Source organism: Lynx rufus, unplaced genomic scaffold (assembly GCF_022079265.1).
Source record: "Lynx rufus isolate CCGP_SWC_20201006 ecotype Redwood Valley unplaced genomic scaffold, mLynRuf1.p SCAF_2, whole genome shotgun sequence".
In the NCBI taxonomy this organism is placed as follows: domain Eukaryota; kingdom Metazoa; phylum Chordata; class Mammalia; order Carnivora; family Felidae; genus Lynx; species Lynx rufus.
The window spans coordinates 136,630,809-136,654,853 of record NW_025814834.1 but is presented as its reverse complement, the minus strand read 5'-3'; the positions used below and the strand labels follow the sequence as shown (position 1 = coordinate 136,654,853).

Here is a 24,045-nt window from a genome sequence, read left to right as displayed (position 1 = left end):
GTTCATCGCTTACATATAACACCCAGTGCTCATCCCAACAAGTGCCCTCCTCAGTGCCCAGCACCCATTTTCCCCTCTCCCCCACCCTCCCATCCACCCTCAGTTTGTTCTCTGTGTTTTATAGTCTCTCATGGTTTTCCTCCCTCTCGTTTGAAATTATTTTTTCCCCTTCCCTTCCCCTGTAGTCTTCTGTTAAGTTTCTCAAGATCCACATATGAGTGAAAACATATGATGTCTGTCCTTCTCTGACTTACTAAAATAAGTCAGTTTTAAATATGAGCATGTGTTCAGGTATTGGGCAGTTTCTCTTCCTCTTCCTTATTCCCAGAACCCCCAATTTATTACTTTAACTCTAGCCATTCAGAAGTGTTATTATTTTTGAAATTAGAGTGCGGAAATGAAAGAATTCAGAAATACCACTGAATGATGGTGCACTTAAGATCTCAGACAGTGACATATATGCAGGTTTGGGGCCATGTTATAGTTAGGTGATGCCCTGTATAAATATTAAGCCCTTTTCTCTCTATGCTTACCTAGTGCCGGCTCCAAAACATTACAGGAATAGGGGGAGTTAGTTTCCTCGAAAGCGAATGTAAGAGAGTTAATGATATCTTCGTCATTCTCATGAATTCCTGGTGGGAAAATAAGTTGAGAATGTTGCAAGGATTTTTACGTGTTTCAAGCTCCTTACCAATGTTCAGGATAGAAGTCCATGAAAATTCTGGATTTTTCAGTTTGTGTGTAAAGGAAGTGCAAAAAGGGAGTATTCTTCTAGAGGTTGCTTTTTGTTTTTCCTTTTTAAAAGCAATATCAGATTGAAAATAGAGATAGTAAATTATATATATATTTATATATATATATATATTTATAGTTAATGTTTATTTATTTTTGAGAGAGAGAGGCAGAGACAGAGCATGGGTGAGGGAGGGGCAGAACAGAATCCGAAGCAGGTTCCAGGCTCTGAGCTGCCAGCTCAGAGCCCGACGCAGGGCTTGAACCATGGACCTCGAGATCATGACCTGAGCCCAAGTCCAATGCTTAACCAGCTGAGCCACCCAGGTGCCCTGTGGGGCTGTTATTGAAACAGAAGTGCTCTGGCCTCAGAGTCTGTACTCAGCCACGCACCGTGAGGCCTTTCTCTGTATCATGCTGCCTCCCCATGACGTCCTACATGTGGCTTTAGTATATTGCATCAGTAATTTTTTTTTAATAAAAAAATTTTATTTAGTTTATTTTTTGAGAGAGAGACAGAGCAAGTGAGCAGGAGAGGGACAGAGAGAATCCTAAGAAGGCTCTGAGCTGTCAGCACAGAGCCTGACATGGGACTTGAACTCATGAACCATGAGATCCTGACCTGAGCTGAAGTCCAGAGTCAGACACTTAACCGACTGAGCCACCAGGCACCCATACATCAGTAACTTTTTTTTTAATTTTTTTTTTCAACGTTTATTTATTTTTGGGACAGAGAGAGACACAGCATGAACGGGGGAGGGGCAGAGAGAGAGGGAGACACAGAGTCGGAAACAGGCTCCAGGCTCTGAGCCATCAGCCCAGAACCCGACGCGGGGCTCGAACTCACGGACCGCGAGATCGTGACCTGGCTGAAGTCGGACGCTTAACCGACTGCGCCACCCAGGCGCCCCCATCAGTAACTTTGAACATAACCTTAGCCAGCCTGTCCTAATACATTTCTCCTGGAACTGTGATTGTTGTTAACTTTTCCTACTCCAGGGTGATAATCCAATATTAGCACACCAAACAGATGCTCTTGACTTCGAGACATTAATTAGGTATAAGTGCTGCTAATGTTCAGACAAGTTCACATAAATTGACAATCAGGTAAATAAGAATGTAGTGTTTTATTTAATTAATTAATTTATTTTTAAAGATTTGATTTTTAAGCAATCTCTACACCCAAGTGTGGGGCTGGAACCCACAACCTGAAATCAAGAGTTGAACACTCCACCAACTGAGCCATCCAGGCACCCTGAGAATGTAGTGTTTTAATGACATCAAGATACTGTAATTTATAAAGTCCTTTGCTCTTTTACATCAAATGCTCATGTTCAGGGTGCATCTTAGAAAAAAATCCATGAAGTCAAAAATTAAATCTTTAAGGCCCTACTTTCAAGCACTGTTCTGTCCACTCATATTTTTAATGTTTATTTATTTGAGAGAGAGAGAGAGAGGGGGCACACACAAGCAGGGAAGGGCAGAGAGATGGGGGAACAGGATCTGAAGCAGGTTCTGTGCTGACAGCAGAGAGCCCGATGTGGGGTTCAAACTCACAAATTGTGAGATGGACGTGAGCCGAAGTTGTTTGCTTTTTTTTTTTAATAGTTTTTAAATGTTTGTTTATTTTTGAGAGAGAGAGGCAGAGTGTGAGTGGGGGAGGGGTAGAATGAGAGGGAGACCCAGAATCCCAAGCAGGCTCCAGGCTCTTAGCTGTCAGCACAGAGCCCCACACGGCGCTCGAACTCACAAATCACAAGATCATGACCTGAGCCGAAGTCAACACTTAACCGACTGAGCCACCCAGGTACCCTGTTCTTTCCACTCTTAGGACCCCTAAGGCATTCTGGTTCCAATCTGAATGCCACTGGGATCCAGCAGAGGCTATTGGACAAGACAGTGCCAGTACACAGAGCCACGGGTTGGGGAGACTGCTCTGGCTGTGGAGTGGAAGGGGTGCTGGAGTCGGTGTGTGGCCGGGCATGAGAGGCTCAGGTGATGGGGGAGTGGGGTCCCGGGTGGTAAAGATCTCAACCAGTGACAGCAAGGAAGGAGAGAAGACAGATTTGGGGGCTCTGATAAATCCAAACTTTCTATTGATCAGAAGCAACTTAATTTGACGATGGCATCTTTGTCTTTCTCTAGCTTTTACATCTCACAGGTTCAACATCTGAGAGCTGAAAGAATTTTGTAGATGACCCAGCCACCTTTCCTAGCCAAATCACTTAAACCTGCTAAAAATCCATTATCATCTTTCTCTTCCAATCCTTTCACCTCTATTTTTACTCATTTATATTTCAAACTCTCCCTTTATATCATTTTTTATATTCTTCTTTTTTTCCCTAGTGTGCTATATTTTATCTAATAGATTTTTTTCTCTTAATGGCACACACCGGTGGCTTACTCTGTCACCATTTTATTAATGCGTTGGTCAGTAATTACTTTATCCAATGGAAATCTATGAACACATTTTATTTTGGTTCTCATCTCGTGTGTATATAGAGAACAACTGATGAAATAAAATAAATCTTTGTACTTTGCACTATTATTTGCTCTTTTGCTAGACCATCCTCTGTAAATAAGTACATCTTTTAAAATGGTCTTTCTTTAGGTATCGTAGTTGGCTCTCACTTTCCTGCCTTTATGTAGAGCGAGCTGGTATCCGAAAGAAAGAGCTGGTGCTCAGACTCACCAGAGGACAATGGGTAGTTTGACCAAACACCACTCTCCATGGCGAGCAAAGATATGAGGGTCTTCCCTGGATGAGGCTCCCTTCCTTTGTTCACCAGCAACCACGTGACTTTGTTTCTTTTTAGCAAATTCTAGGGAATCTAAGCAGCTCAGGCCAGAGAGGGTCTGCACTGGAACTCTGTGGGGAGAGGGGCTGGTGCCTAAGAACACAAGGGAGGCCTGGGGTAGGTTCCCTGCATTCATCAGTTGTGACTGTTGTTAGCTATTATAAGGAATGAATTTGGTAGAAAGAATGAGACCTACCAGCGCCGGTTGAGAAGAGTCTTCGAACTGCCCCAGGTCCACAATTCTTGGAACTGATTCATGCCTCACGAGAGAGGAACTGTGTTTTCTAATATAGTCTCCCCTCACAGGTGTTTGTGTTCTAGGTGCCCTGATAAATACAGAACTTAGTTGTATTCATGTCTGTGTGTTACATTCAGGATTCTGGAAGGCCAGAATCCTCTTTCTTACAGCTTTTTCTGGTTTCTTAATTTCATAATTTAAATGTAGTTTGAATAACATTGTTTTAATGTTTTGTTGAGAGTTTGAAGGCTGTTAATCTCTTACTGAGGGTTTTATGGCTTATATGTTCTATACCTTTGAGCTGAAGCTTCATACAATAGCCACAGAAATAAAATAAAGGGTGATGCATTGAGACAAAAAATATGTGATTTGTGTTTCAGCAGATTTATTCAGACCTGTATTGCATGTCTGGATCTTTCTCCTGTCTCTCCCCAGGTCCTGGGGAGATCTCCCTCTCCTCTCCCCAGGTCCTGACTTAAGAGTTTTCTCATACCCTGGGGCTCCTGGGCAGATCAGTGAGTTAAACATCTGACTTTGGCTCAGGTCATGATCTTGCGTTTTGTGAGTTCGCACCCTGTGTGGGGCTGTGTGCTGACAGCTCAGAGCCTGGAGCCTGCTTCAGATTCTGTGTCTCCCTCTCTCTGCCCCTCCCCTGCTTACGCTCTGTCTCTCTCTCAGAAATAAATAAACGTTAAGAAAATGGGTTTTCTCGTACCCTAAAATCCGGTCTGTCTCCTCTCACCAGACCAGTGCATGAGCCACTTAACTGGGTACCCCTCCTCCCTGTCCCACGTCTTCACCTTACCCAGTTCATTCTTCTCGTAGTAATCAACTAGGAGGAAATGTTTGCAACATATTCAAATTAGGCTTCTTTTTTAAATGTAAAGAGCTCTTAAAAATCAATGCGAAAATACCATGTACACAAATAAAACAAAATGGGAATTGTCATGGCTGGTAAGCATAAATAATGTTCTGCTTCCCTAGAAAATGAAAGAAATACAAATTTAAATGACGAGATGCTATGTATGCCTCTCAAGTTGAGTGAGATTAAAGAATGTATGCAGTATTAGCAAGGATTTCAGAAATAAGAAGACCTTAAAGATTGCCAGTTGGGGTTTAAAGTGGAGGGCAATTTGATAATACGTGTCAGAAGACCTTAAGATGTCTTTAGCAATTGCACTTCTGTGAATCTATCTGAAGACAATAATGGGACAGTGTTTAAAAGCCGTATGCATAGAGGAGGATATTTATTGGAGCTGTTCATAGTGACAAAAGACAGAAAAAAACCTGACTAAGGGTAAAATAAATAAAATTTGGTATATGTAGACCATGGGATTTTATGTAGCCATAAAGAATAATCATGTAGAGGTTTTTTTGTCTTTTGTTTTTTAAATGTACCCTGAAATACTTCCAACAATGTATTTTTTTAAGTGAAAAAGTAAATTACAGAGCAGCATGTATGTAACTCAACCTCTTTTTGTCAGAAAGAAGTATGGTGGGGGATGGTATGAATAACACAGGGAAAAGTCTGGAAGACTATATGCCAGAGTACTAATGTGTTTTGCTTTTGATGGTAAATATGTAGGTGGTTTTAATACTTTTTCACTTTTATCTGTATTTTGTTATTACTTATGACAAACAAGTATCATAGGGTCTTTATATGTAATATTTTCTTTTTCTTGGGAAAGTATTTAGGGTATTTTAAACCCCTTAAAAGTAGGAGCTTAAGTAGAAAATATATTGAATCTGGGTGGTTAGCTGTCTGTTGCAGTTTTTTTTATTGTTTTCTACATTTGAAATGTATTATAATTAAAAAAATATTTCACTTTTAAGATACATAATAAAGTGGGGAGAAAACACATGTAACATAACTGTAATGTACAATAGTGTTAATTTTTAAACTGTGTATCTTTTTAAATTAGTATTCGTTTTTTCAAGTAATATGTGACTACACTTTTAGAAATATCAAAAAGTACTGAATTCTGATAAAAAAGATCAGTACCCTATCCCACCTTTCTGTTCCCCTAGACCAACTCCCAAAAGGGGAAACCTCTAAGCAAATTATGTCCACATTTTCACTACCATATTTCTAAACATAAATGTTTCCCTTCTAATGCTATATTAAACAATTTATTGATTTTGGACATTTTTCAATTGCCTCCTGGTTGTGGTAGATAGGATTTAGCTCTCCCAGCCAGATGTTAACACCTGCTCCCTGTGCTTTTCCTAATATGGCTATATATCATAATTTTTTGTGAAACCCAATAATATGTACGTTATTACTGTGTAAGGATTGTTCACTCTTGAGCTTGGTAGTCTACTCTCTTTTCTTTGTTGACCCTCTCTTTGTTTTTTGCAGAGTTAGTTATCTACTTCTTTAGTGTTTTATATTTATCTATTTATTTTTATTAAAGTATTATTGACACAGTGTCACATGAGTTCAGGTGTGAGTTAATTGCTTTTTTATTTGCATAGTTTTCTGTGTACTTGGGAAGAGATAATGCTATTCCCCCCCCCTTCCCACTGCCGCCCTGACCCTGGCCCCCACAAATTCTGCCAAGCAGTTTAGAATTTTTTCAAAATCTTAACACAGCAAATTTTTTTTTTTTTTTTTTTGCCAAATTCATTCTTTTCCTGAAGACACTACTCCTTTCCACCCTCGACTGGTTGTTCTCTAGACCCACTACACTGTTCTGACCTGAGGCCTTCTTTTCACACTCTTCGGTTAGATTCCTAATTTTCCTGGATTTCCTGTTATCTTCTTTCCTTTTCCCTGATACCTTCTGTAATAATTTGCTCAGGAAGAGTGTGTGGGAGGTAAATTTTTGTATCTTTGTTCTACCTTTACATTTGACTGATAGGTTGAATTTTGGAATTTTAGGTTGAGGATCACTTTTCCTTAGAATTTTGAAGGAATTTCAAAGTTGGGAACACAAAGATTCCCCTAGTTGGAAAGACAAACAGACTTTCTTGGCTTTCCCACAAAGGCACACATTAGACAGTGAATCTGACTGATGAGGGTGAAGATCCTGTCAGGTCCTTCAAGAAGTCTATCCCATGAAGGCTTATATATATTTTTTTATTACTAAAAAAATTTTTTTTAATCTTTATTTTTCAGAGAGAGAGACACCCAGAGTACATGTGGGGGAGGGGCAGAGAGAGAGGGAGACAGGATCCAAAACAGGCTCCAGGCTTTGAGCTGTCAGCACAAAGGCCGACGCAGGGCTGGAACTCACGAACCACGAGATCATGACCTGAGCAAAAGTCAGATGCTTAACCGACTGAGCCACACAGGTGCCCTGAAGGCTTATCTACTTCTTGACCCCACTTCGTATTCTAGAGACTTTGGCTGTGTGCTGGTCCTTCTATCAGGTACAAGTAACTGGTAACAACACCCATGTTGATTGTGTTGTGTACCATCCAGCGGGCAAGCCTAGCCTTCGGGCCTGCCTTATTTCCCTTCCTGCAGCCTTCCTTGGGTGGTAATGGATTCTTCCCCACTGGGGTTGTATGGACAGAGATGAACAATTACGGATTCTGGAGACTTTTATCTATGGGCAACTTATGACTTAAAGAGAATCCTCTGACTTTAAGGTTCCAGGATCCTGTGACTGGTGAACTGTTGTTCTTTGCCAGGATGACAAAGTGTGATTTGGCCGGCTTCACCTGTACTGCTTCTTTAAGACCCAGTTAAGGGATCACCCCCTCTAGAAAGCTTTTATCTTCATTTCTTCTTTCCCACTGGCTGTGTGCTTTGTATGTCTATTTTTCTTTTTTACACTCAGAGCTATAGTAGTAAGGTGTGGTCTTTTTACCCAGGACATGCCTACTGACCCCAGAGGTATTCATGCAACCCACCTTAGGTGACAGGGAGCAAAGAAGTATTTTGATCCCGGAATGGCTATCAGAAATGACTAGGATTTGACTGAGGGAAGTATATTTTTGTATACCCTTCCCCAAATAAGAGTTCTAGCTCTAAAGAGTTGGGGGGGACTTTTATGGGTGCAAGGAATCCTACCAAATTCATATGAATTATTCAGGGGAGGAAATGGGCAAAATAAAATCTCTACTGGTGCAATGTTAGTGTGCTGTGGCATATATTTTAGAAAGAACATTGTATCTGGGGTTAAAAAATCTGATTTAAAAATCATGGCTGTCATGAAGAGCTTAGGGGAGCTTGGGCAATATTCTTAACTTCTATGAGCACCTCCTTAAAAAAATTTTTTTAAATATGAAATTTATTGTCAAATTGGTTTCCATATAACACTCAGTGCTCATCCCAAAAGGTGCCCTCCTCAATACCCATCACCCACCCTCCCCTCCCTCCCCCCGCCCATCAACCCTCAGTTTGTTCTCAGTTTTTAAGAGTCTCTTATGCTTTGGCTCCCTCCCTCTCTAATCTCTTTTTTTTTTTTTCCTTCCCCACCCCATGGTCTTCTGGTAAGTTTCTCAGGATCCACATAAGAGTGAAAACATATGGTATCTGTCTTTCTCTGTATGGCTTATTTCACTTAGCATCACACTCTCCAGTTCCATCCACGTTGCTACAAAAGGCCATATTTCATTCTTTCTCATTGCCACATAGTATTCCATTGTGTATATAGACCACAATTTCTTTATCCATTCATCAGTTGATGGACATTTAGGCTCTTTTCATAATTTGGCTATTGTTGAAAGTGTTGCTACAAACATTGGGGTACAAGTGCCCCTATGCATAAGCACTCCTGTATCCCTTGGATAAATTCCTAGTAGTGCTATTGCTGGGTCATAGGGTAGGTCTATTTTTAATTTTCTGAGGAACCTCCACACTGTTTTCCAGAGTGGCTGCACCTGTTTGCATTCCCACCAACAGTGCAAGAGGGTTCCCGTTTCTCCACATCCTCTCCAGCATCTATAGTCTCCTGATTTGTTCATTTTGGCCACTCTGACTGGCATGAGGTGGTATCTGAGTGTGGTTTTGATTTGTATTTTCCTGATGAGGAGCGATGTTGAGCATCTTTTCATGTGCCTGTTGGTCATCTAGATGTCTTCTTTAGAGAAGTGTCTATTCATGTGTTCTGCCCATTTCTTCACTGGATTATTTGTTTTTCGAGTATGGAGTTTGGTGAGCTCTTTATAGATTTTGGATACTAGCCCTTTGTCTGATATGACATTTGCAAATATCTTTTCCCATTCCATTGATTGCCTTTTAGTTTTATTGTTTGTTTCCTTTGCAGTGCAGAAGCTTTTTATCTTCAAGGGTCCCAATAGTTCATTTTTGCTTTTAATTCCCTTGCCTTTGGAGATGTGTCAAGTAAGAAATTGCTGTGGCTGAGGTCAGAGAGGTTTTTTCCTGCTTTGTCCTCTAGGGTTTTGATGGTTTCCTGTCTCACATTCAGGTCATTTATCCATTTTGAGTTTATTTTTGTGAATGGTGGTCTAGTTTCATCCTTCTGCATATTGCTGTCCAGGTCACCCAGCACCATTTGTTAAAGAGACTGTCTTTTTTCCACTGGATATTTTTTCCTGCTTTGTCAAAGATTAGTTGGCCATACTTATGTGGGTCCAATTCTGGAGTCTATTCTATTCCATTGGTCTATGTGTCTGTTTTTGCATCAGTGTCATGCTGTGTTGATGATTACAGCTTTGTAATAGAGGCTAAAGTCTGGAATTGTGATGCCTCCTGCTTTGGTCTTCTTCTTCAATATTACTTTGGCTCTTTGGGGTCTTTTGTGGTTCCATACAAATTTTAGGATTGCTTATTCTAGCTTCGAGAAGAATGCCAGTGCAATTTTGATTGGGATTGCATTGAATGTGTAGATTGCTTTGGGTAGTATTGACATTTTAACAATATTTATTCTTCCAACCCATGAGCACGGAATGTTTTTCCATTTCTTTATATCTTCTTCAATTTCCTTCGTAAGCTTTCTATAGTTTTCAGCATACAGATCTTTTACATCTTTGGTTAGATTTATTCCTAGGTATTTTATGCTTCTTGGTGCAATTGTGAATAGGATCAGTTTCTTTATTTGTCTTTTTGTTGCTTCATTATTAGCGTATAAGAATGCAACTGATTTCTGTACATTGATTTTGTATCCTGTGACTTTGCTCTATTCACGTATCAGTTCTAGCAGACTTTTGATGGAGTCTATTGGGTTTTCCATGTTGATATCATGTCATCTGCAAAAAGTGAAAACTTGACTTCATCTTTGCCAATTTTGATGCCTTTGATTTCCTTTTGTTGTCTGATTGCTGATACTAGGACTTCCAGCACTATGTTAAACAACAGAGGTGAGAGTGGACATCCCTGTCGTGTTCTGATCTCAGGGGGAAAGCTCTCAGTTTTTCCCCATTGAGGATGATATTAGCTGTGGGCTTTTCATAAATGGCTTTTATGATGTTTAAGTATGTTCCTTCTACCCCGACTTTCTCGAGGGTTTTTATTAAGAAGTGATGCTGGGGGTGCCTGGGTGGCGCAGTCGGTTAAGTGTCCGACTTCAGCCAGGTCATGATCTCGCGGTCCGTGAGTTCGAGCCCCGCGTCAGGCTCTGGGCTGATGGCTCGGAGCCTGGAGCCTGTTTCCGATTCTGTGTCTCCCTCTCTCTCTGCCCCTCCCCCATTCATGCTCTATCTCTCTCTGTCCCAAAAATAAATAAAAACGTTGAAAAAAAAATTTAAAAAAAAAGAAGTGATGCTGAATTTTGTCAGAAATTGCTTTTTCTGCATCGATTGACAGGATCATATGGTTATCTTTTTTTTTTATTAATGTGATGTATCACATTGGTTGATTTGCGAATGTTGAATCAGCCCTGCATCCCAGGAATGAATCCCACTTGATCATGGTGAATAGTTCTTTTTACATGCTGTTGAATTCGATTTGCTAGTATCTTACTGAGAATGTTTGCATCCATATTCATCAAGGATATTGTAGTTCTGTATTTCTCTTTTTTTGCTGGGTCTCTGTCTGGTTTAGGAATCAAAGTAACGCTGGCTTCATAGAATGAGTCTGGAAGTTTTCCTTCCCTTTCTATTTTTTGGAACAGCTTGAGAAGGATAGGTATTATCTCTGCTTTAAATGTCTGGTAGAATTCCCCTGGGAAGCCATCTGGTCCTCTACTCTTATTTGTTGGGAGATTTTTGATAACTGATTCAATTTCTTCGCTGGTTATGGGTCTGTTCAAGTTTTCTATTTCTTCCTGTTTGAGTTTTGGAAGCATGTGGGTGCTTAGGAATTTGTCCATTTCTTCCGGGTTGTCCAGTTTGTTGGCATATAATTTTTCATTGTATTCCCTGATAATTGCTTGTATTTCTGAGGGATTGGTTGTAATAATTCCATTTTGATTCATGATTTTATCTATTTGGGTCATCTCCCTTTTCTTTTTGAGAAGCCTGGCTAGAGATTTATCAATTTTGTTTGTTTTTTCAAAAAACTAATTCTTTTCAAAAAAACCAACATTGCGAGTAGAGAAGATGGCGGGGTACGAGGACGCTGGGCTTGCTGCGTCCTGCTGATCACTTAGATTCCACCCACATCTGCCTAAATAACCCAGAAAACCACCAGAAGACTAGCAGAACAGACTCTCCAGAGCCAAGAGTAGACAAGAGGCCCACAGAAGAGGGTAGGAAGGGTGGAAAGACAGTGTGCGCTACACAGACTGGTGGGAGGGAGCTGGGGCGGTGAAGGGGTAGCCCGCCTGGCAAGGCGGAATCCCCGAGTCTGGCTTGCAAAAGTGGAGGGGCCGACTGCGGGAGTTCTGACAGCCAGCGGGACTTAACATCTGGAGTGTTAAAAGTCAACAGCTCTGCTCGGAGAGCGGGAGGGTGAGAGGACACCGGGAGGGAGAGGTGTTGAGCCCTGGAAGACAGAGCTCAGCTCGGCGGTGAACAAAGGCGCTGGCCAGCGCCATTTCCCTGTCCCATCCCACAGCCAAAATCCCAAAGAGAACCTGTTCCCATCACCGAACTTGCTTGCACCGTGTAAACACCCAACGCTGTGCTTCTGTGGATCCATCCCTCTGATGGTTCTGCCTCCCTCGCAGTGCTGCAGGACCCCTCCTGCAGGGGACCACTGACAGCAAAGCTAGCTAAGCCTGCCCCTCCCACCCCAGTGCACCTTGCGGATCCACCCCGGCTAATAAGCCAGATCCCATCAGAGTAGCACCACAAGCCTGGCAGTGTGCAAGTAGCCCAGACAGGGGCCACACCACTCCACAGTGAGTCCTGCCCCTGGGAGAGGGGAATATAAAGTACACACCAGTCTGACTGTGGCCCCAGCGGTGGGCAGGGGACAGACATCAGGTCTGACTGCTGCCCCGCCCACCAACACAAGTTACCCCAGACAGCACAGGGAAAGTGCCCTGCAGTTCCGCGCCACCCCAGGGACTATCCAAAATGACGAAATGGAAGAATTCTCCTCAAAAGAAATTCCAGGAAGTAGCGACAGCTGACGAGTTGATCAAAAAATGATTTAAGCAATATAACGGAACAAGAATTTAGAGTAATAGTCATAAAATTAATTGCTGGGCTTGAAAAAAGTATAGGCGACAGCAGAGAATCTATTGCTACAACGATCAAGGGACTAAGCAATAGTCATGAGGAGCTAAAAAATGCTATAAATGAGCTGCAAAATAAAATGGAGGTGACCACGGCTTGGAGTGAAGAGGCAGAGGAGAGAGAATAGGTGAATTAGAAGATAAAATTATGGAAAAAGAGGCAGCTGAGAAAAAGAGAGATAAAAAAATCCAGGAGTATGAGGGGAGACTTAGAGAACTAAGTGATGCAATGAAACGGAACAATATCTGTATAATAGGAATTCCAGAAGAGGAAGAGAGAGAGAAAGGGGCTGAAGGTGTACTTGAACAAATCATAGCTGAGAACTTCCCGGATCTGGGGAAGGAAAAAGGCATTGGAATCCAAGAGGCACAGAGAACTCCCGTCAGACATAACTTGAATCAATCTTCTGTATGACATACAGTGAAACTGGCAAAATACAAGGATAAAGAGAAAATTCTGAAAGCAGCTACGGATAAACACGCTCTAACATATAAAGGGAGACTGATAAGACTAGTGTAGACCTATCTACTGAAACTTGGCAGGCCAGAAAGGAATGGCAGGAAATCTTCAATGTGATGAACAGTAAAAATATGCAGCTAAGAATCCTTTATCCAGCAAGTCTGTCATTTAGAATAGAAGGAGAGATAAAGATCTTCCCAAACAAAAACTGAAGGAATTCATCACCACTAAACCAGCCCTTCAAGAGATCCTAAGGGGGATTCTGTGAGTGAAATGTTGCAAGGACCACAAAGTACCAGAGACATCACGACAAGCATGAAACCTACAGACATCACAATGACTCTAAACCCATATCTTTCTATAATAACACTGAATGTAACTAGACTAAATGCTCCAACTAAAAGACATAGGGTATCAGAATGAATAAAAAAACAAGACCCATCTATTTGCTGTCTACAAGAGACTGATTTTAGACCTGAGGACACCTTCAGATTGAAAGTGAGGGTATGGAGAACTATCTATCATGCCACTGGAAGTCAAAAGAAAGCTGGAGTAGCCATACTTATATCAGACAAACTAGACTATAAATTAAAGGCTGTAATAAGAGATGAAGAAAGGCATTATATAATAATTACAGGGTCTATCCATCAGGAAGAGCTAACAATTATAAATGTCTATGTGCTGAATACAGGAGCCCCCAAATATATAAAACAATCACAAATAAGCAACCTTATTCATAAGAATGTGGTAATTGCAGGGGACTTTAATACTCCACTGACAACAATGGATAGATCATCTAGACACAGGATCAATAAAGAAACAAGGGCCTTGAATGAAACATTGGATCAGATGGACTTCACATATATATTTAGAACTCTGCATTCCAAAGCAACAGAATATACTTTCTTCTTGAGTGCACATGGAACCTTCTCCAAGATAGATCACATACTGGGTCACAAAACAGCCCTTCATAACTATATAAGAATGGAGATCATACCATGCATACTTTCAGACCACAATGCTATGAAGCTTGAAATCAACCACAGGAAAAAGTCTTGGAAAATCTCCAAAAGCTTGGAGGTTAAAGAACACCCTACTAAAGTATGAATGGGTCAACCACGCAATTAGAGAAGAAATTAAAAAATATATGGAAACAAATTAAAATGAAAATACAACAATCCAAATGCTTTGGGATGCAGCAAAAGCAGTACTGAGAGGAAAATGCATTGCAATCCAGGCCTCTCTCAAGAAACAAGAAAAATCCCGAATACAAAATCTAACAACACACCTAAAGGAACTAGAGGCAGAACACCCCAAACCTAGCAGAAGAAGAGAAATAATAAAGATCAGAGCAGAAATAAACAATATAGAATCTAAAAAAACTGTAGAGCCGATCAATGAAACCAAGTGTTGGTTTTTTTAAAAAAACAAACAAAATTGATAAACCTCTAGCCAGGCTTCTCAAAAAGAAAAGGGAGATGACCCAACTAGATAAATTCATGAATGAAAATGGAATTATTACAACCAATCCCTCAGAAATACAAGCAATTATCAGGGAATACTATGAAAAAAATTTTTTTGAATGTTTATTTATTTTTGGGAGAGAGAGAGAGTGACAGCATGAGTGGGGGAGGGGCAGAGAGAGAGACAGAGAGACAGAGAGACAGAATCCAAAGTGGACTCCAGGCTCTGAGCTGTCAGCACAGAGCTGGATGCAGGGCTCAAACTCATTGACCGTGAGATCATGACCTGAGCTGAAGTCGGACACTTAATTGACTGGGCCACCCACGTGCCTTGAGTACCTCCTTTTTTAAATCTTTATGGGTAATAGTGTCCTCCCCGCCTTGAGTTGTGAGAGTTAAATGTGAGCTGGCATGTGAAAAGACCTAGCGTGGAACTTACATATTTTAAACTGTAAGACTTATTTCAGCAGGAAACACACTTTCCCAATCTAGTAGGCTTTAACTCCTTCTCAAAAGGTCTTGAATGCTTTTATTAGTGTTAATTGATCTTAACACGTTATCACATAGATATCCTAAATTGTTTTATCTTTCATTTTTGTAAATAAATTATAGAATTTGCAGTGATGGATCCTAGTAATCTCTGGAAACCTATTTGTAATGTGTCTATTGAGCCAGTCTGTGTCTGAGCTATATTCCGAAACATGATTTTTGTGTGCATGAGATTCTCTTTGGCTGTGGTCCATTGTAACAAGGAGCTCCTTTTAAATTCTACTGCATCCATACCTGTGCTTCTTTGATTTGGAATTTGACCGATATATTTAATTGATGAATAGCTGAACATTTGTTAGTGTATCTATATATCTATATCTATATCTATATCTATATCTATATCTATATCTATATATCTATATCTATATCAATCTCTTTCTATAGATAGATAGATAATGCTGAACTCACTGTGTTTTAAAGCTGTTTAAGATAATCTATATTAAGATCAGCTATACGAAATATAGAGTCTATAGTCTATTAAGAAATCAATATAAAGCAAAATTACTTAGAGTAACCTTTCTATGGTACATACATTTTTTTTCCAGAATAACTTAGAAGAGGATGAAGACGTGGAAATGAAAAATAGTATAACCCAGGGAGACAAACTACGTGCCTTAAAAAGTCAGAGACAGCCACGCTCCTCACCATCCTGTGCATTTAGGTAGATCAATTTTAAGCTTTTAAATTTATCTCGTGCCTCCATTTGTGGATAGGATGTTTAATCTTCTCTTTTGAATATCATTATACAAGTGCCATGTTTACCTCTTGGTTTTGTTTTTGGCTTATTGCCATTTTGTGTTGTTAACTATTTTATCACTATAGGGAGAAGCTAAGTTTTAGAAGCTTACTGAAAGCAGCTCCTGCAGTTTCAGTCTCTGGAGTCCCACCTCTTTTCAAAAAATTTTTTTAAATGTTTATTTATTTTTGGGAGAGAGACAGAGACAGAGAGCAAGCAGGGGAGGACAGAGAGAGAGGGAGACACAGAATCCGAAGCAGGCTTCAGGGTCAGAGCTGTCAGCACAGAGCCTGACTCGGGGCTTGAACCCACAAAACACGAGATGATGACCTGAGCTGATGTTGGCCGCTTACTGACTGAGCCACAAAGGTGCCCCTCTGGAGTCCCACCTTAAACTGCTGTGCAGTGAGGTGTCTCTGGGACTGTGCTCTAAATTCCATTTGGAATTCTACTCTCCCTCCACGAGTGGGTGTCCTATCTTGTCGTGTCCTATTCTCACAGGTGTGCTGAGGCTTTTGTTTTGAATCTAGAATGTGTAGAAAAGTACTGAATGCCAAGCTTTGGTATATCCTAACACCTTAGCTTTATGGTCTCTATTTGAGAATTGAATAAGCAATTATTACCTGTGTCTGTACAGTTAATAACCATCCTGAGCTTAAAGTCTAAAATTACTAATCAGAATCAAGTGATGGAACTTGACTTGTGATCCCAACATTTGGATCCTGCTAATGGTTCAGATTACTTAAAGAAGAAAGTCTCCAGGATCAATGTAGGTGCAAAAATCTGTGAATATTGTCCAGATTCTTTACTGGGGTGACAAGTTCCCAAATGATTATAATGAGAAGTGGCTACTTTTCTTTGCCTTTTAAGTGAGAGGCATGCACAACAAGAGAGGTGTTTTGCCAGCAGGATACATGTCAAACAGACTCACAGGGAATTTAATTTTCATGTGTTATTTGGGAGGATTATAACACAAGTCAGATTAGGTCTGAGCACATCATTACCTATGCTCTGAGCACTGGTGCCCTGACCTGAGAAATGAAGGTGTATATAGCTCAAGTCAAGGTAATCGTTTGCCATAGTAACATGAGAAGATGGGATAGCAAGCCTGGTCTTGGTAATAACCACCAACTACCACTAGAAAGTTGAAGAGATGTACCATTCACTGAGCAGCTACTACTGTCAGGAGCCACGTTAGGTACTTAGTTTGGAGATGAGGATTAACTGAATTAACACAAAAGATATGCATCATTACCCACATTTGGGTTGGTTGCTTGAGGTTAGAGAACGTCAGCCCCTCCCCAGTGGGATGGATTTGGATTGGAGCTGATCTTCAAATCCAGTACTGTTCAGAGTGTGCTCTGCTCACTATGAATATCACCTAAGTCAGCGCAAGGTCCTTCAAGATTTCTAATCTCTTTTACTCACCATCTCCCCCCTTGAAACTCTTAAGAAATGGCTTTATATCGCTTAAAATTAATTTCAATCAGATTTATATTTGATTCTTAAGAAATCTTAAGGGGGAGAGAGGGATAAATTGGCACATAACTTGGCACATAAGTAGGCAAAAGAGTGAGAGACTCTCCACTACCCAAAATTTACAAGGCTATTCTGATATGATTTTTCTATTTTCTTTTTTAATTCTCAGAATTTTTGTTTCATTTTTTGGAATTCAGTTTTTTTCTAACAGCATCATGGTGTCATCAATCAAAAATTTAAAAAAAAATTTTTTTTTAACGTTTATTTATTTTTGAGACAGAGAGAGACAGAGCATGAACAGGGGAGGGGCAGAGAGAGAGGGAGACACAGAATCTGAAATGGGCTCCAGGCTCTGAGCTGTCAGCACAGAGCCTGACGCGGGGCTCGAACTCACGGATTGTGAGATCATGACCTGAGCCGAAGTCGGACACTTAACCGACTGAGCCACCCAGGCGCCCCAAATATTTTTTACCCTAAGTGGATGCAACACCACCTTCTGATTTAAAGCAATTTGCTGTAAATGAAAGTCAAGATGAAACAAAATGACTAAAATTAGTTTCCTGCTGGTTGTAGGATTTACTTTAAAAACGGAATGAGTACTGATATCCATTTGGGAGGTTTCTCCCTTTTGCCAATGTAATATTTGTACTGGTTTGACTCCATATGATCTGCCTTTTGGTCTTTGCTTAAATGTGCGAATCTGGCAGTGCGTGAGCATTTGTCTTTGATTTCCGTAGGTTGGATGATACGAAAGGGCACCCAAGAGCAGTGCCCCAGCCTTTCAGGTACTGTGAATGAGGTGAATTTCTAGTAGCTTGTAAATAAACACTGCCCTTTAGATACATTTCCCAACCCTTAAACTGGTGAAAACAAATCGCGCACAGCTCTTCCCTTTTGAGTTCCTTCCTTTGTGTTCCAGATTGTTACAACCCACCTTACTTTTAATGCTCACCATGAAGAGGATTTTTGTTTTCTTGAGGTGCGCACAGGGCCGTGTGGCTGTCGTTGTGATGTTAACATAGTCTGTGCTTCCAGCACGTTGTGGGGTCTCTAAATTACCCTTGCTCTGCAACGTGCCTTTCAGTCCAGTGATAGATTTTGCCTTTGAGTTTTTAATATTTCTGTCAGTTCTCTTTGCCCCTAGTTTTTACATGTGTTTGTTCTCCTTTATTTTCTAGTTTTATTTCCTTCCCCGTCCTCTATTTGAAGAGGAAACATTAGTGTTTTTCCCTGCAAAAATGTCCCCCAAAGCATCCCAGGGTGTTTCCTGGGTACCAGTGGTACCAGGGTGCAGTGTAGGGCTTGATGGGGGCCATAGACATGTTTGCCAAAACTGTTAATGAGATAGGGGTAAAAATCCAACTCACCCCTCACCTCTGGTTCTCATTCAGCTCTCGGTTTTAGGGCTGTTTTGTGCAGGCAGTTCTGAGAGGGATCAGACTTCTCCAGAAGCTTGAGCTGCTTCCTTGTACCACTTTCCCCATCTTTGTTTTAGAGGCAAACCATGTACTTAAGCTGTTGTTTGGGGGGAGGAGGATGAAGGCGAGAGTCTACAAGTAAATAATCTTTTCTAGAACAGATGCATTAGGTCCAGGTACATTAAATGGTTTGCTCAGGATAAAACAGGTTTGGTATTAAAAACTGTGACTGGGCCCTAGTAGTCCAGGTTTGAGTCAATTTTCCCTCTTTGTCCACTCAGCAGACATTTACTGAACATTCTCTCTGAGTCTGGCACTGTACTAGCCACTGGGAATTCAAGTGGGAGACAGTCATTTGCCCCCAGTAGAGCTTATATCAAGGGGAATAGACAGATATCAGACAGTGGAATATGGTATAAGGGCTATGATTTACTATGAGAATATATGATGAAACAGGATGCTTACCCTGCCTGGGAATTCAGTGAAGGCTTGCCGTATAGGGTTCCAACTGATTGGGCCTTCAAAGGGTAACGAATGGGAATGAGGCAGATGGAGGTGGAAGAGAGGAAGCAGAGGGGAGGTAAGGAGAGGAGAAGATGCCCTGGCAGGAAAAACAGCACATGCAAGCTGGACGAAGCTGTGAATACAGTCCATTCAGGGAATTCCGAGCATTTTGTATAGCTGGAGTAGAGTTGTCTAATGAGAAAGCATGGATAGAAAGGACCTGCTTGCAAAGGCTAATGGCAGATTTTGGAGGCTTTCATAAGTAAAGCCAAGGAGCTCAGGCTTTCTGGGCACCAAGTAAAAATTAAATGGTTTAAACAGTGAGTGGCATAATTAAATATTTTAGATTCTACCTGAGGCTATTCAGAATTTGAATTTGTTTTTAAATTTTTTTTTCAACGTTTATTTATTTTTGGGACAGAGAGAGACAGAGCATGAACGGGGGAGGGGCAGAGAGAGAGGGAGACACAGAATCGGAAACAGGCTCCAGGCTCCGAGCCATCAGCCCAGAGCCTGACGCAGGGCTCGAACTCACGGACCGTGAGATCGTGACCTGGCTGAAGTCGGACACTTAACCGACTGCGCCACCCAGGCCCCCCCAGAATTTGAATTTTAATGAATAAGGTTAAAAGATGTTACTAGTAGTCAAGAGTAAGGAATAGTGGTGGCCTCACCTAGGACAGTTGGAGAGTGGAAAGAAGAAGACAGATTTAATATATAAAGAAGTAAAAAATATATACATATACAAATACATACATACACACACACACACAATCACACACACATGTAGCCTAAGGACATGTGAGGAATGACTGCCTCCATCAAAGAAGGGAAGTGATCAAGCATGGCAAGATCATGGTTAAGGACAGGACTTTGGATCCTAGATCTGAATACCAGCTCTGTCACTTGCTCACTGACTTTGGGTGACTTTTTCTTTTTGCCTCAGTTTGCTCACCTGCAAAGTGGGGATTGCAATCGTAGCTACCTCATAGGATTGTGAATATGAGCTAATGTCTGTAAGGTTCTTAGAAGAGTTTTTGACTCAGAGCAAGTGCACTGTCAGTGTTGACTGCTGCTGCTATCACTGTTACCATGACCTGCCACGATGCCTTTAATGTTATGAATTTATCTTGTCTTAGTTGATTGCTGAATGTTAAGATAACACAGCTTTCAGGTGGCTTTTTGCCCATTTTTCTCCACAAAGATTGACTTCTTCCCCACAAGGATCTGCATCTACTTTGAAGACCTCAAAAGTGGCTCTGTCCCCCTCAGCGACGGCCAAGAGGATAAACAGAAGTTCTTTGTCCTCAGGTGCCAGTGTAAGAAGGTAATTTTTCTCTTCCTCTTCTCAGATGCTGGTGGGGGGTAAAGGAAATCTGTAGCAGACAATGAGTTTGGCTGAAGTTTGTCCGAGGAAGGGATCAGGGAGAAGGGGAGAAATCAGAGAAGGCTTCTGTTCCTGTCTCCCATCCTGAGGGACAGGGTCGTGTGGAGGTAGTGCTGTATGGCATCCCTTTCTATAGTGGAGCTCCAGCTTGCCTAATGTGATCCAGAAATTGGAGTTCAGTGGAACCTACTAATGATATGTGGTATCATCATTTCTCCTTTGATGTGTATGGGCAGAACTAAAATGGGTAGGGACATTTGAATGAATCTGTGTAGGTTAAATCTTACACTTCAGTCTACCTTTTACTCTCATATAGCCCCTTTCACTTACTCCCTACCTCAGGACACATAGAGCCCCCAGATGTCCTATCTCAAGACATCTGGTCAGAGTGGTTTAGCCAGCTTCTTGGGTCGCAGTGAACTGCTTAGACAGGAAGTTAACGTGTATAACTAACGGCCATATGTTGTAATATCACCAAGACGATAAAGAAGCCATTCTGTCCCCATTTGCCTTGATCAGAGCTGTCTGCATCCCATTCCCCTCTTGTCCTAACTGTGTATTTTAGAAACACAAACTCTGCATGAGCGTACATCGTTGTCTATGTCCTCCCCCCTCCCCACCTGTGTTTTCCATTCAGCTTTTCCATAAACTCCCGGCTAGCCAGTTCTCTAGGGAACTTGAACGCTGCAACAGAGGAGCCAGAGAACAAAAAGGCCTCCTCGTCCTCTAAGGCGGGTTTCGTAGCCAGCCCGTTCACCAACCTCTTGAATGGCAGCTCCCAGCCGTCTGCCAGAAATTACCCAGAGCTCAACAACAATCAGTACAGCAGAAGCAACAGCACCAGCGGGAGCACCGTGAGCAGCCAGCCGAGCCCCCACGGCGCCGTCAAAGCGGAGGAGCACAGCCCCGTTCTTCGGCCCGCCTACCCCGGCCTCTCTTCTTCCTCAGCGAGATTCCTGAGCCGTTCAATCCCCGTAAGTTCGCAGACATCACCTCCTGGTCCTCAGAACCCTGAACGCAACTTTTGTGCCTTGCCTCCCCAGCCGAGGCTGCCGCCAAAGAAATTTAATAGCGCCAAGGAAGCCTTCTGAGCGATGCCTTCCCTCTGTGCTGTGAACCTGTCTATGCACGTACATTCGGCTGGCTCCTCTGCAAGTAAATGCCAAGTTTCAACTGGGGTTTCTTCCTTCCTTCTTTTTCTTCCCCTCCTCCTCCTTCCCTCTTCAGAGGGAAACCGCTTTCATTCCCTTCATCATGGACACCGTTGACTTACGTTACTTTTCAGTTAAGTTTTCGAATCAACTCTGAATATCTGGTGCAAAGCCGGGAGCTGATTCATACGATAGATGGTATTTGCTTTGATTGCAGTGGAATTGGGAAGCTTCGCTTTTCCACATCTTATATTAATGAATGAATTTCAGAGTATTTAAGTGTGGAAGGTGCTGAATGAACAGTAGCTTCTCAGAACTAACCATTAGGCTCTGGAATATGTCCCCTCCTTCAGGGAACTGACCCAGAATTAACAAAATGGCAAATGGGAAGGTGTTTATAAGGAGGGCCCATGAGTAGGTATCTGGGATGTAAGGAAGGGGAAGGCAGAGTATCAGGAAGATGTTTAAAATTAGCTATTAGTCTTCTAGAGACAGGATGAAAGATCATCAAACACATTTTACCCGGGAACTCTGTATTGAGGTTACCAAGCCCCCCTTTAAACTGGAAATCCCTGTTAGGTAAAATCTGTTGGTTCACACCCTGCTGTGAGTCACTTTAATCACATATTTTGATTGCCTCAAGGGGAATTCATATCTATGGGAATGTGAGTGTTGATTTGAGAGAACAAGGACAAAATAGGAAGGAGAAATCAACCTCACAGATCAAAGTGCAACTCAGAGTTCAACACGGAGTCCAGTCAGGGCACAAGCAAACTCCAGTGTCCTGGGTAGTCTGGGGCCTGGGACTCCTTCATGCCTGCTGTTCTACCAACATTTCCTCAGCCGTTACCCAGGGAGTGATTTCTGCAGGGGAGCAGAGGGGACGAAAGGTGCTGGTAGCAGTGTGCCTTTCTTGGGAAACAGGAACCCAATGGAATAATTAATGAGACCCACTTCCCTTAGATGGTAGTTTAGGGAACCACTTTTCTTTTTTTTTCTTTTCTTTTTTTTTGGGGGACCACTTTTCAAACATGAGGACACAGTGCACGTGTGTGTGTGTGTGTGTGTGTGTGTGTGTGTGTTGGTTGGATACATTACCACTCCTGTCTCAACCTCAGGCATCTTTTCGAGGAGGCCTTTTTTTTTTTTTCTCTTCTATGCACACACAGTCCTTTCTAGCACATATCGTTGACCCTTGAGCAACAGATTTGAACTGCATGGGTCCCCTAACACACAGATTTCTTTCACTAAATACAATGCAGTAATATATGTGTGTTTTCTCTTCCTCATGATTTTCTAAATAACATTTTCTTTTTTAAAAAAAAAACATTTATTTTGAGAGAGAGAGAGAGAGCACACACATGTGTGTGTGAGTGGGGAAAGGACAGAGAGAGAGAGAGAATAAATATTCCTTTTATAGGAATAAAGAGAGAGAGAGAGAAAATCCCAAGCACGCTCCTCACTGTCATCTCAGAGCCCGACTCAGGGCTCAAATTCATGAACCATGAGATCATGACCTGATCCAAAATCAAGAGTCAGATACTTAACCAACCGAGCCACCCAGGTGCCCCAACATTTCCTTTTCTTTAGTTTACTTTATTGTAAGAATACAGTATTAATACATATAATTTATTAATTGACTGTTGATGTTATTGCTAAGGCTTGTGGTCTACAGTTGGGTATTAGTAGTTAAGTTTTGGGGGGAATCAAAGTTCTATGCAGGTTTTGACTGTGCGGGGGCCAGCACCCCTAACCCATGCATTGTTCAAGGGTCAACTGTATAATTTTCCAGATATGATTTTATTCTCAATGTTTTTCAACATTATTTTAAATTCCTATATAGTGCCAGCCCACTCCACCACTTAATCTGAATCTGATCTCATGATATTATGGGTATAGTTGTATTAGTAAAAACTTAAATCTTAGTAACTAGGGGGTTAGATGGAAAATAATAGGTATTTACCTTTTCATAACAAGGTATGCAAGTCGTGTGCTTCCCAGCAGGAATTGAGTTCTGAGTGTTTTCATATACTGATTGTGGGTCAACCTCATTGTTAGACCAGAATACAGATCTCTTCATTTTCAGAAAAAGTGGTACACATATAGATGTATAGATAATTATATAGCTATCTTGCCGATTTCATAGCTGAAGATTTAGTGTAATCTACATTTGTAGCTGAATACCAGAAGCATTGGGAGCTTGGCAAGAATAACATTCTACTTTTTCCGGATCTCAGTTTTCCTCTTGGCTAGTTGAAGCATGGGGATAGTCTTTAGATGATTGGTGATGGCCCTTCCCTCCCATATTTATATAACTTAGCTTTAGGTTTCATTCCATATTTTGATATTTGTCTTCACCTTTCCTCCTTCTCCTCATCCCTCTCCTGGCCTGAAGAGAGTGGTTTTCTGATAATTAAATTTAAAGTAATAGTCTGTGTGGGCAGCTGCTGCCGTTCCCCTCTTCTCTCTCTTAAATTTGTCATCTCATTGTAAAGAGAAGCATTTATAAATAGAATTGCCAGCATGACAACATTTTCCTCCCTCTCACCCTCCCAGGAAGTAAGAAGTAGCAGGTCTATTAGAGCTGACTTCCCCTCCT

General features: G+C 41.5%; 1 protein-coding gene across 10 annotated transcripts in view; it reads left to right on the top strand.

Moving 5' to 3' along the window:
• Positions 1 to 24,045, top strand: part of CDC14A (cell division cycle 14A) — a 207,149-nt gene that overhangs the window by 144,475 nt on the left and 38,629 nt on the right. For 3 of the 10 annotated variants that reach the window (XM_047083936.1, XM_047083938.1, XM_047083939.1), the window contains exons 12-15: positions 15,317 to 15,432; positions 17,724 to 17,771; positions 20,113 to 20,235; positions 20,933 to 21,269. In XM_047083936.1, the coding sequence (XP_046939892.1) occupies positions 15,317 to 15,432; positions 17,724 to 17,771; positions 20,113 to 20,235; positions 20,933 to 21,269 (624 nt within the window). Of the gene's footprint in view, positions 1 to 15,316; positions 15,433 to 17,723; positions 17,772 to 20,112; positions 20,236 to 20,932; positions 21,451 to 24,045 lie in introns of those variants that run through there. The other 7 variants (XM_047083942.1, XM_047083941.1, XM_047083943.1 and 4 more) reach the window with 5 other exon arrangements.